We start from the raw sequence: 18043 nt of genomic DNA, 5'->3' as shown, positions 1-18043 counted from the left end.
GTGAATAAGCGTGTGTGCGGGCTTGTGGCTAAAATTATTTTCCTACTCACCGGCCACTTTTGTATATCCAAATACATTCATTCATTCGCATTTAATAGTATCAGTCCAAATGCATTTTTGGCAAGTTGCTATAAAAGTTAAATGCCATACCATGAATAAACATACCTCAGGAGCAAATATAGTTGTACGTCCAAAAACCTTTATTCTTTTTTATGATTATATATAATGAGTCTATTAATATTTATAGTGATTTGTCTTGATATAATTCATATGAAGCTTTATTTAGAAATTTACTTAAAAAATGGAGCGATTACTCTCCCAGCTAGAGAAATTATATTCTAGTAACACATTTCCAAAGATTCAAACCCCCAGCTTAAAAGATGAATCGGTGAAGTGAAGAAATCACCACCACTAGCTTTTGCACTTTAAAATCATATTGGTCGCCAGTCGCCACAAGTTAAAGAAACAATAAGAAAGTTTGACTTTATTTTATTAATCACTCCCTTGAAAAACTTAGAATCTATATATGTGAACATTAGTTTCACACTCATCATTTCTTGATTAGACTGTAACCAAAGAACTCGGATGATAGAAACCAGAAGACTGTAAGAACCAATTCATACGACATGAAAGATCACGGATAAAAATGGCCAAAAATTGCCCAATCCTGTGGCTGTCTTGATTGAATCTAGAGAATAGAAATAACAAATTGTTGTGCTAATAGAGAACCAAAAACACCCAATACCAAAAGCATACCAAAGAACAATGACCACATACAGCCCTAAAGAAAACTGTTACATCGAACGGGAAGCGGTGATTATGCACAAGTTAGAAAACATCTCATCCAATACAAATTACCCGAATTTTATGCTTCTCATCTAGCGAGAAATAAATCAATTTGGGCAAGTGTAGAGGGCAAGAAACTGATCTCATTTTAACATCAGGCATCATGATAAAGATCAATGATCTTTAAGCCAGTCTGTCAGCCTTTTTTGCTTTTGCCTTCTACCAGATTCCTGGTTTTCCTCTCCCTCAAATTTTCTCCTTAAGTTTTTCAAATCGTCTTCACTCACCTGGCCATTCAGTTTTTGGTTCAACGCATAGGCTTCACCCAACTTCCTCTTGCACTCTTTGCTTGCAGAATCATGAGAAACCACTGAAACAAATTACGAAAGAGGGGAACAAAGAAGCTGATGTAGGTCAATTTGTAATCAACTAAAAAGAAATGCTCTATAGATAAAAGCAAGTATAAGAAAGAATACATTTAGTACAGATGCTGCAAGTTTGCCTAATGGGTAGCTCCAAATATGAAAAGGTTCCTACTTGGCGGCTTTTCATGTTTATGGGTGCAATAGATATCCACTAACATATGTATCAGTATAATTTGCGTATGCGATAAGTTTGCATCAGTTCATGCACTATAGGAAACATGCATGTTGTTTCCTACCAGTTGTCAGCAGCATAAGCCACAATAACAACAGAATTTCATTTCCCCCATATATTTTTGGGGAACAAAATAAAAAGTCAATAATGGTTGAGGAAGGTCTTTAAGCATTACAACTGCCAATATAAAATTCCCACCAGGTCCCATTTGACCAATTGCGGATGAGCAGCATAAGCCACAATAACAACAGAATTTCATTTCTAGCACATTTTTTGGGAAACATAATAAAAACTCAATAATGGTTGAGGATGGTCTTTAAGCATTACCACTGCCAATATAAAATTCCCACGAGGTCCCATTTGACCAATTGCGGATTAACTCCATTAGACAGACAGAGAGAGCAAAATAACTACACCCAGTGAGACTACTGACCTGGTGCTGGATAATCTCTTCCAATGATGCACTTTGCTCTAGTTTGAATGGTTAGCGGAGCAGTCCATGGTTCATAAATGTATTCCTTTGGCATGTCTGATCATTGTAACTTGGTCATATATCAAACAGCAGATTACACCAAGCCAAAAAAAAACGTAAAGTGGGTGAAGCTTCAACATACCTTTCAATACAGGCAAAAAATGCCTAATATAATTACCATTGGGGTCATATTTCTTTCCAAATGATACAGGGGAGTAGATGCGGTTATACTGGTAGGCGGAAAATTTGTCAAAATATGAAGAACTTCAGTTAAAGGTTATTCATTGGCATCATAAAACAGAATTTGTAAAGGGAAAATCTAAGCACACAGAAGGCCAGATCTTAACAAGCACATGACTCTACCAAAAAAAATAAACCATTCCTGCACTTCCAAGGAAAATGTGATAAAAGGAAGGGATCATATGGTATTGAATGTTCATAAATTGGTAATCAAAATTAAGCAGTTACAATGACTTTCTACATTCAGACTATCTTCTTATCACTGATGCAGATGTAGACTACAGAATCAGCAAAAGATTGAGAACAAGTCGCTATTCACTAGTAAGCAACATTAAAGAGGTAACTTGTGCATAATATTTATTAGATGGTTCATACCTGATAAAAGAATGATGAACATGATAGCCATAACCAATTTCCATTATTAATTGCCCAATCTGAATCAATCAGAAGTCTTTCAAAGACATCACGTCCTTTTTCCCAATGAACAAACTAGCAGCAGGAACAATTCTTGTCAAGGAAACAAGAAATACAGAAGGATTCACAATGCAGTAAGACACTAAAGTCATACCATATCTCCACGAGTTAGAAAACATGCAACACAATGCCGTGCTAGATGGTGCATCCAACCCCACTTGCGAAGCTACAACAGAGCAGATATACAAACTTCAAAATACTCAGCCTATAAAAGGAAGTGCTCACCTAGATTGGAGCAGCACCCCGGGGGGGGGGGGGGGGGGGGTTGTTGAAGGACTCACAGACCTTACCTGGACCATAATAGCATCAATCCAAGGATACCCAGTCCTAGCTTCCCTCCATGCAGCCAGCAGTTCATCATCATTACTCCAAGGAATCTACATCACCAGTTAGTATGTCATCAAGCTTAACAACATATCATATGAGGAATCTGAAAATTATGTAACAAGAAAATAAAATTGAATATAAAAACCCATGTTAGACCACTCTTAGTTTCATATAAATAATAGTAGTCACATCATACGGAAATAATTTCTACAGGAACTAATCATAGAAAGTGAATTTTTAAAGCGGATGAATGATAGTTTTCCAACTTGATTGGCAACAAAGATGACTTGAAGGAAAGACTCAATGGCTTGGCGAATTTGAGTTGATAGAGCACCTCATATTAGTGATCAATGATAAAACTGGAGCTATGAAAAAGACAACAGCAGCCACTTATTCTGATTGTAAAGGATGTTTCCGAGGGAGATTCAGTCGCGGTCAAGGAAATAAAGTAGGAAATTCTACAATATCATCACTTATTGTGAAAGTACAACTTTTTCCCTAGAAACCCCAACAAAGAGCTAAGAATCTTTAGTTAATAAATACAAATTAGTATATTTGGAAGGACAATATAACTGATAATCAGTAATAACATTAAAACGATACTAAATAAATTATTCCACTTAATACAAATAATTATCAGTTAAACAACCAGCAATATTTTCAATAAGACTTGTTCTCTATCCCTATCCATATATATTTGATTGTTCGTATTCTGATAGTATATTTGAGATGGCAAAACCAACTTCTAAAAGAATCTACAATGAAGATAGATATCAATTGATGCTATCAGTTGGACTTACCTGCTTGCAAATTCTATTACCCTTCATCCGATCAAAATTAGGTGTGCCAAAAGCTACAGTGTAAAAAAAATCTCGCCATAGCAACTGCAGATATTGAACCAAATTTCAGCCGCATCTGGAAGACTATAACCAGCATTATCGAACAACATACATAGGCACACTGACCTGCCCAACAAGGGAAACTGGAGGTGATGTATGTTTTTTAACATTCTGATAAACATCTGTTAGGCATTGGTAAAAATACCTGGAAGAAAGACAGCCAAACTGCCAAAGAGATGAGTAAAACTGCAGAAAAAGAACTAGCAATAAAGAACAAAAGAGGTGCAGTGGTCAGCTTAGTCTAAATTGATAAGGACAGTAGTAACAGAATACATCCTCACAATCTCCAATGCAAACAATTCCAAATACAACTCACTTTCAAGTAAGGTGATAACACAGTTGTTGCTGGCTTCAGATATGCAGATGGGTCACCCTTAGGTTTCTCAAAGTTTGCAACCCACTCCTGTGGAACAGAAAGAAAAAATGTAAATGAAATATACAAGTAGCAGCACCACCAGCACATAAGCGAAATCTAAGAAACAAAACTTTCAGTATTTATGAAATAAGTGTAGGAATTTCCACGAAACGGACCTCATTCCCAATACGTAAGTTAATATAATGCCTATTCTCACCAGTAAGCCAAAGCTAATGGTGCTTAAAATTTGTATTAGTTAAGTCAATCAATTAAAATTGAGACCAGGAACTTCCTTCCAAACACTTTTATCAAGTCCTATAACACTCATGTTAGTGTATAACTTAATGATTTAGCAATCAAAATTTACAATCGCAGAGACTTAAGATCATACCTTGTCACTGATTGATTCCCTCAATTTCTTCAAGGCTTCTGATTCACCACCTCTAAATGGACTCAACTCTTCCTGCAGAAATATTACACTTCTATAAAGATTTATAAGAAGATACTTTTAAAAAATTATTTGCAGCTTCAAACCTGTCCATAGCCTTTATAGCCAAGTTCTTCAACAGTCGGAACTTCTGAAATCTCAAAATATCCAACATCTCCAACTGGAGGTAGAGATGAGAGTGAGACTGGAAGTGGAGAAGACGCCCATAAGGGTTGTCCGGCAAGCTTCAAAAATGATTGATAAGTCAGCGGTGGCTTTCCTCCATTCTTTTTGGTCATTAGTCATTGCAATTAGACAACATAGCCAATGATCAGTAGAGTAAACACAAACCAATGAAAAGAATTGAATCTATAAAAAATCTAGTGTATGCAGACTTTTGGGGTCTGACCCAATTGTTAATGAGTTACTCGCATACCTTCTGTATGATATCTGCAGGATTAAACAGTGTATGACTGACAGGTGAAAAAACCTCAATCCCGGCTGTAGAAGCATAATCCTGCCGAAACAAACAAAATACTCAAATAATCCTGTAGCAGCAACATAGCCACATCACCTTGGCACAAACTAACTTTTCTTGAAATGTATACAAACTGTAAAAGAATATACAAATTGTCGTTTTGCCATTTGAGGATGTTTCTAAAGTAGGAAAATACAAGCTCTCACCTTAACCTTCATATCTAAAGCCTGATAATATGGATCTGTATCGTACTCAAAACAAAGCTTATTGACATCCCACTGCAAGCACCCAAAAGAAAACAAAAATGAAAATTGAGATTGTATAGTTTGATAAAATAATTTTCCAAGAAATATGGTTAATAATATGCTCACAAGTTGTGATTAAACCTGCGAATGAATGCCATTTATGATTATTATTGTAATTTTGTAGCATGTCATTTGCAACATCACAAACTCTGTATTTGTAGTCAGAAACAGTTTAAGTGATTTACAAACAAAAAGAAAAGACTTGAAGCATGCTTAAACTAAACGCACTTTAGAGCTTTTAACAGAAAGTGCTTTTAATTAAAAAAAGAGACACTTTCAAGACCACTAGCACCAAACACAATTTTATTATTATTATTATTATTATTTTGGGAATAAAAACACGACTTTATTAATCGTACTAAAACTAGAAACATTTAAAATACAGTTATAAAGTAACGGTAAGAGAAACTGACTTCTTGTAAGCACCGAATCAAAATTTCACTCGGTTCGCCCTTGAAAACCAGCAACCTCGACCCCAGTTTCTTGAGAGACAAATCAAGATCCACCAGACTCTCAAGCAGGAACCGTATGCGGTTCATACCAGCCCGGGACGACCCAGGAGAGAACGCCGTCGGGTCCGGTTCCATGTAATGCGGATCAATGACGAACACAGGATAAACAAATTTCGCTCCCTTCGAAGCGTACTCTAGCGCCGGGTTGTCGTGGATTCGGAGCCCCTTTCGGAACCACATCAGAGAAGCCGACCCGGATGACATAATCGGACTTGAAAACGGAGTTTTGGGAAGGCAGTGTGAAATTCTCATGAGAGAGAGAATGTGTGCGTTATTCGAAATGGTGGTCTGATTTGGCGCGTTAAGCTGAGGGATATTGCGAGAGGTGACGCTAATTTGCGCGGCGAGTGTGGGACAAGGAGGGTATTGAGGTGACGTGGCGCGACGGGATGCAAAGGTAGGGACAGAAAAAGTTGTGCGCATATAGGTGTAGATTAGCGTACTCTTGATGCGGTTAAAAGTGGCGCCACGTTGCGGCTTTCAAATTGCAAGACGTTGGCAGCCTTTTTTTTAAAATAAGGAAAATTTATAACCTACCCCCAAATAAATTGACATTTTACACCGCGTCCCCAATAAATTTAATTTATTATACTGTATACTTAAAAAAATTAATATTTTTACACCGCGTCCCCAATTCCGTTATTTTCTCAGTTAAATTTAACGGCTCCGTTTAACTTTTAATTGAATGACAAAAATGCCCCTCTATGTAAAAAAATAAAATTTTTAGCTCATTTAATTTTTTAAGGTTTTTTGTTTCAATTGCAATAAAAAAAAAAATTCTTCTTACATGTTCATTGTCACCACTATTATTTTTTCTTTAATTTTTTAAAGATTTTTTTTCAATTTTAATAAAAAAAATTCTTGTTACATGTACATTTGTCACCACTATTATTTTCCTTTAATTTTTTTAAAAATCTTTATTTCAATTGCAATAAAAAAAATTTCTTGTTACACGTACATTGTCACCACTATTATTTTTTCTTTAATTTTTTAAAGATTTTTATTTCAATTTTAATAAAAAAAATTCTTGTTACATGTACATTTATCACCACTATTATTTTCCTTTAATTTTTTAAAGATTTTTATTTTAATTGTAATAAAAAAAATTTCTTGTTACATGTACATTGTCACCACTATTATTTTTCCTTTAATTTTTTAAAGATTTTTATTTTAATTACAATAAAGAGAATTCCCATTAAAATTAATTTAAGGAATAAACTTCCAATTTTACCCTTCCACCGTTAAACTTAACTGAGAAAATAACGGAATTGGGGGCGTGGTGCAAAAATGTCAATTTTTTTGGGTGCGCAGTGCAACAAATCAAATTTATTGGAGATGCGATGCAAAATGTCAATTTATTTGGGGATAGGTTACAAATTTCCCTTAAAATAATAATGGGAATTAACTAATAACTACCATCATTGTTACCATCAAATCTTAAAATAATAATATTAATAATAAAGATAAATAACATAGTAACACTTGGTTGGTTTTACTTTTATATGACGTGCTCGTACCATACTTTGTTACGAGTAAAAATGTTAAATTTATAATTTAATAATTTATGAGCATAATTCTAACTCTAAACCTCTTTAGCACTACAAAACATTTTATTAATTAAAAAAATAAACAGAGACAAATTACATCAACGCTTATTTAACGAGTACCTGCACCTTTATTTTGACAAATAAATTTTCTCTAACATTTTTAATTGAAAAGTTCATGCTACATGACATTTTTTTTTTCTTTTAAAGTTGATTGATTGGGTATCTCTATGATGCTATTATTTGTTTTAGGGTATGTAATAAATGTACGCCTTTATATTTTGATCAATGGTGCAAAATATTTATATAAATAAAAAATGTAAATTATTTAGAAATATTGTACTAGTTAACAAATTGGTTGAAAAGATTATTTATAAATTAAAAGAAGAAAAAAGAGTGTTAGAATAGATCCCTTTGAATTCATAAATATTTTTATTTAATTTGAATTCATCAACTTAATTTTAAAAATAACTTATTATTAACTGAATAATTATTTATCTATTTAATTAAAATAATATTTAAGTCTAAGAATCTAAAGCAATTCCATTATCAACATTATAAAAAAGGATGCAGCATCATAGAAAAATTATAATTATTATAAAAATAAAGAACACTTAAAAAATAAAATTTACCAATCACAGTATTCATTTAACACCTAATTAATTTCTATTATTCAGCAGAATATTTCATGGGCTCAACATATAATGTTATTACCTGAAAATCGAGGTAATAATCATGTTACGTGACTAAAATAACATTAATCAAAACATTAAATTATTAATAAAAACATTTTAGGTAGAAAAGTATAACAGGGGCACGAGGCCACCGTGCCACTCCACCAATACACGTGTCACTACCCTTCTCCCTTTCTGCGTTTCTACACTCCTCGCCCGCATTACTCTTTCATTCTGTGCTGCCATTTTCGCGGAAATAAAAACATCATGAGTACTCTCTCTCTACCTGTCTCTTTCTCTCTCTAACTTTAGCGTTTGTATTTTTTCCCAATTTGAACTGAAATTTTCATATTTAATCACAGGTATAGTCAGGAAGATCAAGATTGGACCTGAAGGTTTGTTCCACTTGCTTTTTTCTTTTATTATTTATATATATATATATTTTTTAGAATTTTGCTTATTCAGTTTCTTTGCGTAAATTGAGTTATATTAATAGTGATAATAAATAATATTACCAGGGTATGGAAGGTTCAATCGGTTCATTTCCAATCTCTCACGTCAAAATAGAGACGACGCTAAGGTACTGTTTTTTCATTTCTTCATTTTTTTTCAGCGTTTTCTATCTATATCATTTTCCTGTTTTGGTATGTCATAAGATTACTTTTATGTGTGCTTCTGAGTTGGATACTTAAAAGGAAACAATTTAGATGGCTGCACGAAAAATTTAAACCAATTCCGAAAGTTAAGTTTTACAATTTGCATAATGTGGAATTTAATGCTCATAATTTGTTGCCTGAAAGCAATAAAAAGCATTTCTTTTTATGCTAACTAGGTTCAAAGGGAAAACTTGAGTTTATAGACATTAGTGATATGGCAGATGCTAAGTGTGGGTGGGTTATGGCTGTTTCAACCAGTTAAAAACATCACGGGGGTGGTACAGTATGTCAACGGTTCAAAAGCTACTGATACCACGGTTGTAGAGGGGTTTGATTTGCATCTATGGAATTTTTAGGAATGGGAAAAAAAAAACTTAAAAAAAAATGCACTTAGCAGCTATTGGCATCATGGAAATGAACTACATTAATCATTGATTTGAATTAGCCATGATATTGTACAAAATTTGGATGTGCGTTTTAAGCATAATTGTATTAACTTTCATTTAATTTGTTGCAAATTCAATTTAAAAGGCTTCCAGAAGACTTGGTCAAGTTTGAGTATCACTTGACATTGACTTGAGGGCAGTGACTATTAGATCTTTGTATAAACAATGCAAACTTATTTTTAACAGATCTACAATACCATTTGCAGAAAATGCCAGCGTTGACCCACCTTTTTACAAATAATAATCATGATGAATTTGGATCTAGTGGCACAAAGTCCATAGGGATGCTTGCTCTTCTTGGGGCTGGTGCTTCAGGGGCTTTGAGTTGTGCGACTGTAGCTTATTCAGATGAGGCGGAAGAGGGCTTGCATTGCCCCAACTATCCATGGCCTCACAAAGGCATCCTCAGTTCATATGATCATGCTTCGTAAGTTTATCGTTTGACTCTGCTGATCTGTTATAATCGTTTGTGGAAAAGGGTTCCTTCCCTTGCATCGGTCAGTAGAATTAAAGTCAGAGGTTTTGCTATCTCATTCACCTTTAAAGTTTAAACACTGCAAGGAAATGCTGTATGCCTTTGTCAGCCCCAGAAGGCAAGGGAAAACTTTATAGTGGTTCATCAATGTCTTCATGTGGCTTCTGGCCTTAAGTGGATGTTCACTCCCTATCAGTTGATTGTTGTCTCCTGATTAAGTACATCCTGAATTTTTTTATTTTCTTTATTAGGATATTTGTTATATATATTCAATGACACATGAGCAGGATTCGAAGGGGTCACCAGGTGTACCAGCAAGTTTGTGCATCATGTCACTCAATGTCACTGATTTCTTTTCGTGATCTTGTGGGCGTGGCATATACTGAAGAAGAGACAAAAGCTATGGCAGCAGAGATTGAGGTGGTTGATGGGCCCAATGATGAGGGCGAGATGTTTACCCGACCTGGCAAGCTAAGTGATCGTTTTCCTCAGCCATATGCGAATGAACAAGCAGCCAGGTTTGCTAATGGAGGGGCTTATCCTCCTGATCTCAGTCTTATCACAAAGGTATTTACAGTGTTCTGGACATTTGCTTAGGAATGGAGCAACCATAATCTCTTGCACGGCCTAACAGGGTGTCTTTCAGGCCCGTCATAATGGTCAGAACTATGTATTTGCTCTTTTAACTGGTTATCGGGATCCTCCAGCTGGTGTCTCGGTATATTCTGCTTCCCATTACAGGCATTTTTCTTTCAAACATAGAAAATATCATCTGAAATCTTTATTGATGATATCAAAATTAGTTTAAAATTTACCTGTTATGGAAATTGCTGAACACTTCTTCAAGGTGTCACAATCTGGTTGCGTTTTGAATTTTGAACTTTTTTATTTGGTACTGCTGTAGATTCGAGAAGGGTTGCACTATAATCCTTACTTTCCTGGTGGCGCTATAGCTATGCCACAAATGCTAAATGATGGTGCTGTTGAATATGAAGATGGTACCCCGGCAACAGAGGCTCAGGTAATCTCCTAACCTTTCAACTGCATTTGATATTGCAGATCTTACTAATGAAAGTATGGATTCTCATATTTGTTTCCCTATGTTGGCACAGATGGGGAAGGATGTTGTAACATTTTTGTCATGGGCTGCCGAGCCAGAAATGGAAGAGAGAAAACTGGTAATTGCTTCTTTTTTTTTTATTTGCTAATAATTTAAAAGAAATGTGAACACATTCAATAATGCCTCAGAGGGATAGAGGAGCTTTCTTCTTTTGATTGTATGCATTCCATAATCTAACACTCAATAGTATGTTGGGAATGTTATACGCTATAAATTTCCGCTAAAGTGGTTATTTATTTATAATCAAACAAAAAACGAGTTTGAGTAGGTATACTTAGTCGTGGAGCATTCCGAGTATTTGCTTTAGGGATCGTTCCTGTGCAAAAGGTAAAGAATTAGTATTTTGGATAATGATCTTTTAAATTTTTCCATCATCTGGTTCAGCTGGTCCATTATCTGATGACTTATTTCTTGTGTTAATATTTATAGTTGGTTACCATTTTTTTTTTAAGTATAATCTGTTCAAGTGTTCTTAATGCTGCACTCCCAAAACTATTTTTCAGTCCCAACATTTGAATGTGAGATACCTTAGTAACAATAGTGATTACATACTACTTTAATCCTTCTTCATGATAAATTCGCAATCACAATTATTGGAGATGGGAGATAGAGTTAACGCAAGACATTTACCTCTGTCTAACTTCATATTGGTTTAAATATCTGCAGATGGGATTTAAATGGATATTTGTGTTGTCACTCGCGCTTCTTCAAGCTGGTTATTACCGACGCTTAAAATGGTCAGTCCTTAAGTCTCGAAAGCTGATCCTTGATGTTGTCAATTAATCTCTCAGCTGTTTCTTTAGTTTGTGTGTGTCTGTGAGAGAACTTCGGTTGGCAATAATGGTTTGAATTATACAATGTAGTTAATTATTTTTTCATCTTTGATAAGATGAGCTAGATAGACAATAAATACATGATGGGGAAGAATCTCTACTAGAACCTGATTCTTCTGAAGAGAAAAATGATCTTTGATTATAGGAAATAAATGATATGTTATTTGCGTATGCTACAGTTGAATGAGATTTTCTCCCAAGTTAGCGTCCATGTTGGTTTATATCCCTTTGTTTACAACCTGTAGCGTGTTCCCAGATACTTGTTGATTTTGCAGAGTTGCAAAATTGAAACAATGACTAGAGGAAGCATTATTCTTAATTTATGGTTCTTTAGCCTAAAGCAAACAAATTGTGCCAGCAGACCCACCTCCCAGAAGTCGTGCAACCAAAATACACTTCCGGGTGATTTGCTGATCTGAAATCATCAGCATCCTGGAAACACTCTTGCAAGATGCAGAAAATGTTTTCAAAAGTTAACAGGAAAGGAAACTAGTAAACAGCAACAGAAAAAGATGACAGTGCAACACGAGCATTTTACATCATACTTATTGTGTGTTAAATGTTATATGATGACAATTAAATCAGTTTCTTTCATTTTATTTACAATTAAACCAGCCTTTTAACTACAAAGTCAAGAAAACTGACTTAATTGTTAACATTAAAATTTAAAACTCAATTTTGACCGCTGATTTGACAATGAGAGACTGGGAGAGAAAAAACAAAGAGAGGATCCTAATCTCAGGAAATAATACATGGAAGAGTACCCACTAGAAATCATTTTCAAATTGTCAGCAATACCACTTAGAACACATCAATACATCATCCCCTAAATGCTTCATGATATGAACAAATATTGAACAATTTCGACGATGTAACCTAGAAAATTTCAACATCAATTCCAGTGGAATTGTATTCTTCTGTAAATAGGCGATTGATCATAACTCAAAAGTACAACCATGGCCAAGGTACGCGTACCTCGGCCGGTTTTATTGGAGTACAGTTTTCCGAAAGAATTCTAAATTCTTTCTCAGTGTTCACTTTTCGTAGTAGAATATCAACTATCCAAATGAAATTGCTTTGAATGGAAAATTTAGCTGTAGCTAGAACTCAACAGATCCTAAATGGTAACAGTTACAAAAGACAGGAGGTTAATAATCAAGAATCAATTTAGATCTAAACAAATAAATTGAAGAAATGGCTTATACTCGAAGTTTAAATACTAAGTGAAATTTGTCAAGTAAATGCAGGATCTGCAAGGCAAACCATGAGAAAGTTCATAAAGCAATTAGCAAGCAACCTGGAAGCAAAAATATCCAATAATTCTTCAACTTTATTAAGTGGAAACAATATGGAAATAGGAATGCATTAAACAAGAAAACATATGAGAATACAGGTGACAAGGCCGGTCAAGACAAAAGAAATAAAACAAGTCAATCTACATTCCACTCTGCTTCACTTAAATCTCCACAATGCCATATTCAAATATACAAGTTATGCCTCACAATCATGATTCTCTCTATCTTCATCAGAATGATGTTCAACTTCTGCTGCAATGGCTTTGAAACAATGACGAAAAGCATTGTGATGGCTTGATCGTCCCATTGCAGCTCTCTCCACCAGTTTTCTTCTCCCATAATAATAATGTGATGTTGCTTTCCGCGGTTGGAATCAAGTGAAAGTTTCTTTATATTTGGACATCCCACTACAAAAATTTCCTTCAGACGGGAAAGGGAAAGGCATTCCTACACATGCTCTTCAGATCTGGTAGATGTTGTAATCTTAAAATTTCGAGTTGCACAGATGGTTTTCTTCCAACTTTTCTTCCAGCTTTACCAAAAATTTCAAAACATAAAATTTCATTCACTGGATAGCAATATGATGTTTGAAGATTCTTGAGGTTTGAAGCAAGAATAAGCCATGTCCACTCCTTCACTTCAAAGCAAGACTCTATGTAAACAGTGTGAAGGCTGTCAAAGATCTATGGATATCTATAATTATATGGATAAAATCTATAATTATATGGATATACTTTAAAAATAAAATATTCATGAATATCTATGGATCTCTATAATTATATGGATAAAATCTATATCTATGTCTAATATTAAATATTAAATATAAATATAAATATATTCATTATGAATTTGTGTTTGGAGGATATTATCCATCCATAATGGGATATTTGCCATCCCTATCTGTTTCTGTCAATAAACCTCTTGCTAGCTCTTTAAACTATACTCTTTTTCTTTTATTATTTTATTTTTGGTCCATTTTATATATTCATCATCTATTTCTCCTTCTCTACACCGAATCTTACGCAAATATGGGTAACATATTGACAGTTCAATTATCATGTGATGCCCTTTTCACTCGTTGCCTGGATTGCTGCGTCGGAAGAACAACATATGTATGTAATATTGAGGATAATCTTGTGGCCTTGCGGACCAAGATGGATGATTTGATCGAGGCAAGAAATGATGTAATGAGGAGGGTTACCATTGCAGAACGACAACAAATGACACGGCTGAACCGCGTGCAGTTGTGGCTTACCAGGGTGCAAGGTCTGGCGATTGAAGTTGATCAACTACAAGAAGTTAAATCTCAAGAAGTTGAGAGATTATGCCTTGGAGGCTTCTGTTCCAAGAACTGCAAGTCAAGCTACAAATTCGGAAAAAAAGTAGCTAAAAAGCTGCGAGAGGTGTCCACTTTAATTGATGAAGGAGCTTTCCATGTGGTGGCTGACAGGCAACCGGAGGCTGCAGTGGAGGAAAGGCCTATTGAGCCAACTGTAGGCCTGGAATCAACACTTGATAAAGTTTGGAGCTGCCTTGGAGAGGAGAATGTGGGGATTATTGGTCTATATGGTATGGGGGGAGTTGGAAAAACTACCCTGTTAACACAAATCAACAACAAGTTTCTTGATTCGCGGAAAGATGATTTTGATGTTGTGATATGGGTAGTGGTGTCTAAAGATCTGAAAATTGAAAGGATTCAAGATGATATCTGGAAAAAGATAGGCTTGTGCGACAATTCATGGAGAAGTAAGAGTCTCGAAGATAAAGCGGTGGACATCTTCAGGGTTTTGAGCAAGAAAAAATTTGTGCTCTTGTTGGATGATATGTGGAAGCGAGTTGACTTGACTCAATTGGGAGTTCCTCTTCCAAGCCCAACGACTGCATCCAAGGTGGCCTTTACAACTCGTTTTGTTGAGGTTTGCGGGGCGATGAAGGCTCATGAGTATTTCAAAGTGGAGTGTTTGGCACATGAGAAAGCCTGGATTTTGTTTCAGGAGCATGTTGAAAGACAGACTCTTGAAAGTCATCCAGATATTCCGGAGCTGGCTGAAACCGTGACGAAAGAGTGTGGTGGCCTGCCATTAGCCCTCATTACCATTGGTCGAGCCATGGCATGCAAGAAGCAACCTGAGGATTGGAAATATGCGATTCAAGTTTTGAGGAGATCAGCCTCTGAATTTCCAGGTATGGATGAAGTATATCCTCGTTTAAAGTTCAGCTATGACAGTTTGCCTGGGGAAAAAATAAGATCTTGTTTCTTGTACTGTTGTTTATTTCCTGAAGACTATAAGATTCATAAAATGAGCTTAATAGATTATTGGATTAGCGAGAAAATTTTGGATAACAATGATAGATCTAGAGCAATAAATGAAGGATACTATATTATTGGCGTTGTGCTTCATTCATGTTTATTGGAGGAAGCGGGCAATGACTGGGTGAAAATGCATGATGTTATCCGTGACATGGCTTTGTGGATTGCAACTGAAATTGAAAAGGAGAAAGAGAATTATTTGGTTGAAGCAGGTGCTGGATTAACAGAAGTGCAGGTACTGCAGGGGATTGAAAGATGGAAAGGGGTGAGGAAGATTTCATTGATGCAAAATCAAATTAGGAATCTACCATTCACTCCAATTTGTCCTGATCTCCAAACTTTGTTCCTTAAGGGTAACCGCTTAGCCATGATTACTACTCGCTTCTTTCAATTTATGCCTTCTCTTAATGTTTTAGACCTGTCCGAAAATCGCGATTTAACGGAATTACCGGCAGGGATTTCAGAATTAGTCTCATTAGAACATCTTGATCTTTCATACACAGGCATCAATGAGTTGCCAAGAGAGTTAAAGGCGCTGGTAAATCTCAAGTATTTGAACTTGGATCATACAACATTTCTCCATCCAATTCCATCACCCCTGATATCTAGTTTTTCAATGTTACTTGTGCTGAGAATGTTTAATTGTAAATCTTCGTCTATGGCTAATGTTGTTAGAGAAGTTTTGATAGACGAATTAGTGCAGCTGGATCATTTGAATGAGTTGAGCATGTCCTTGCACAGCATCCGTGCTCTTGAAAGATTTTTGAGCTTCCATAAGTTAAAAAGTTGTACTGGGTCTCTTTACCTTAATGTTTGGGAGCATTCCAATTGGCTTGATGTTTTATCCTTAGGAGAGTTGAAGAATCTTCATACACTGCACATGCAATTTCCATTTTTGGATGACCTGAAGTTTGGATGTGTGAGAGTGGGAACTCATGCTTTCCATAGCCTTCACACAGTTCGCATATATTATTGCTCAAAACTGAGGGATTTGACATGGCTTGCTCTTGCTCCAAATTTAAGGAAAATAGAGGTACATACTTGCGCTAATATGGAAGAAATAATCAGTCCTGGAAAAATAAGCCAAGTACAGAATCTAAACCCGTTTGCAAAACTTGAGTATCTTGTACTAGAAAATCTAATGAATTTGAAGAGCATCTACTGGAGCCCCTTGCCCTTCCCACAGCTGATGGAAATCAGAGTAAATGGATGCCCAATTCTTCAGAAACTTCCACTTGATTCCAGCAGTGCAAAGGATCGTAAAATTGTTATCAGGGCAAAGCAGCATTCCTGGTGGGCGAATTTGAAATGGGAGGATGAAGCAGCTAAAAATGCTTTTAGCCACTGTTGGGTGCATGCATGATGATTAACACGGATCAACTTGGATCGAGAGATTGATTATTTGTTCTGTGTCCCCCCCCCCCCCCCTTCAATCCTATTCTATTGTATTATCAGCTTCTTTGTATTTTATCCTGAATGATCAAATTTCATCTCCCAAATCTTTATGCTCATAACATTTGCTTGTAACATATATAATCTATTGAGATGATTCACATATGGTAAAGATGATGAAACACTGAGCTGAGTGAGTTTGAATCATCAAAGTATCAGAGGCATAAAGATCAAGAACAGCCCCTTAGCTCATGCAAGCTTAAAAATCTTTGTTGGCAATGGATATGTGGAAGAATGATTCAAATTCTGTTAGAGAAAATTACAATAATCATTCATGCTTTATCAAGAATCATCGATCTGAGGCTTGATTAGTTGTATTAGCCAAGGGAAATCTTACCAGAAACTCTTCAAAGGATGCACTAGAATGTTTCAAACAGAGCAATTCCTCGTCAAAATTTACTGTCCTCAAATAGAATGCTACCGCCTATCTGCAGAGACTACAACAGACAAGAAAAAGTTTGAAGATCAAGGCAGTAATAAACCTTTAACAAATTCTCATTTGCATACGATATCCTCTTTTGGTACAAAATTTTGTAATTTGATAAATTAATATACGATCTAATAAACGTAAAAAAGTACTACTTTTTTTCACACAGCGTAAACTCACAAAAAGTAATAAAAATTTAATGATCTGAGAGTTTTCGTTTTGTTGGGTTACGTTATTTATACCGTGTATATTATATATAATATTTGATAACATTACAAATTTATCGCTCATTATTGTTCTGGTACTATTTAGTAGTTAGAAATAGAAACATTAAATGCTTCTTCTTGCCCTTTCTTTTTTAAATATTTAACCCTGGATTACACAAGACCAATGAATGATAATTTATGTCACGATTTAAGTTAGAATAAATGCGATTTACTTAAAAAATTTTAAGAGCTTCCATTTAAAAATTTAGTGACCTATGACGTCTTGACAGAAAATGAATTTATGGTTTTGGCTCCTAAAGATCCCAAAGTACAGAGCTCCTGAAAACAATAATTTGAGCTAAAAAACTAAAATGTAAATGAAAAGTTGATTTCAAGGTTCCAATTTCAACCCATGGTACGTCTTCCATTGAATATTGATCAAGCACTCGTCCAAAACAAACTTGTACTACAATTGTCCAGTTTAACATTTACGGCATGTTTGGTTTGAACAAATATAAAAAAAATGACAAGAGAGAAAAGGAGGAGAGGGGAAAGAAATAAAGGGAGAAAAATGAATTACATGTCTAACCAAACAATAAAAATGAGGTTGACTGCCATTTTTCTCTCATTTTTTTTCTATCCTCTTTCCTTTCTATTCGTCTTTTCTCATACCATTTCTTCCAACTAAATTTAGGCTTAATTCATTGAAAATTTTAAAAGACTAATGTTGGC

At 35.2% G+C, this 18043-nt stretch overlaps 3 protein-coding genes across 5 annotated transcripts; 2 read left to right on the top strand and 1 right to left on the bottom strand.

The window, feature by feature from the left end:
• Nucleotides 1-641: 641 nt before the first annotated feature.
• LOC18036759 ((6-4)DNA photolyase) lies at nt 642-6151 on the bottom strand. 3 transcript variants are annotated; one of them, XM_024180058.1, is made up of 14 exons: nt 5774-6151; nt 5262-5333; nt 5014-5097; nt 4685-4864; nt 4542-4613; nt 4112-4198; nt 3862-3960; nt 3697-3780; nt 2860-2946; nt 2664-2735; nt 2471-2584; nt 1998-2085; nt 1817-1912; nt 642-1156 (listed from the first exon to the last, which is right to left on the bottom strand). In XM_024180058.1, the coding sequence occupies exons 1-14, from the start codon at nt 6122-6124 to the stop codon at nt 960-962; spliced, it is 1683 nt and encodes a 560-aa protein (XP_024035826.1). In that variant the 5' UTR covers nt 6125-6151; the 3' UTR covers nt 642-959. The 3 variants fall into 3 exon arrangements, with proteins under 3 accessions (XP_024035826.1, XP_024035827.1, XP_006427183.2); XM_024180059.1 differs by having other exon boundaries at nt 4685-4822; XM_006427120.2 differs by having other exon boundaries at nt 5014-5094.
• A 2140-nt stretch (nt 6152-8291) lies between these two features.
• Nucleotides 8292-11829, top strand: LOC18036758 (cytochrome c1-2, heme protein, mitochondrial). The gene is made up of 9 exons (XM_006427119.2): nt 8292-8361; nt 8453-8485; nt 8609-8670; nt 9399-9619; nt 9955-10234; nt 10314-10385; nt 10572-10688; nt 10780-10845; nt 11454-11829. Exons 1-9 carry the CDS (start codon nt 8358-8360, stop codon nt 11568-11570), a joined length of 972 nt encoding a protein of 323 aa, XP_006427182.1. The 5' UTR covers nt 8292-8357; the 3' UTR covers nt 11571-11829.
• Nucleotides 11830-13943: 2114 nt separating this feature from the next.
• Nucleotides 13944-16591, top strand: LOC18036755 (probable disease resistance protein At5g63020). Its single transcript, XM_006427118.2, has one exon. The coding sequence runs from the start codon at nt 13944-13946 to the stop codon at nt 16587-16589; it is 2646 nt and encodes an 881-aa protein (XP_006427181.1). The 3' UTR covers nt 16590-16591.
• The last annotated feature ends 1452 nt before the right edge of the window (nt 16592-18043 follow it).

The sequence above is a fragment of the Citrus clementina genome, unplaced genomic scaffold (assembly GCF_000493195.1).
Source record: "Citrus clementina cultivar Clemenules unplaced genomic scaffold, Citrus_clementina_v1.0 scaffold_7, whole genome shotgun sequence".
NCBI lineage: Eukaryota > Viridiplantae > Streptophyta > Magnoliopsida > Sapindales > Rutaceae > Citrus > Citrus x clementina.
This window is presented reverse-complemented; position numbering and strand designations above follow the sequence as displayed.

Excerpts from the sequence above, each read along its gene's own strand:
- LOC18036758 (XM_006427119.2), top strand. Across the intron at positions 8,671-9,398 it reads AAAATAGAGACGACGCTAAG|AAAATGCCAGCGTTGACCCA; the intron begins GTACTGTTTTTT and ends TACCATTTGCAG. Across the intron at positions 10,386-10,571 it reads ATCCTCCAGCTGGTGTCTCG|ATTCGAGAAGGGTTGCACTA; the intron begins GTATATTCTGCT and ends GTACTGCTGTAG.
- LOC18036755 (XM_006427118.2), top strand. The coding sequence starts at position 13,944 with ATGGGTAACATATTGACAGTTCAATTATCATGTGATGCCCTTTTCACT.
- LOC18036759 (XM_024180058.1), bottom strand. The coding sequence starts at position 6,124 with ATGAGAATTTCACACTGCCTTCCCAAAACTCCGTTTTCAAGTCCGATT. Across the intron at positions 3,781-3,861 it reads CAGTTTCCCTTGTTGGGCAG|TTGCTATGGCGAGATTTTTT; the intron begins GTCAGTGTGCCT and ends CAATATCTGCAG. Across the intron at positions 2,585-2,663 it reads TTCTAACTCGTGGAGATATG|TTTGTTCATTGGGAAAAAGG; the intron begins GTATGACTTTAG and ends TCCTGCTGCTAG.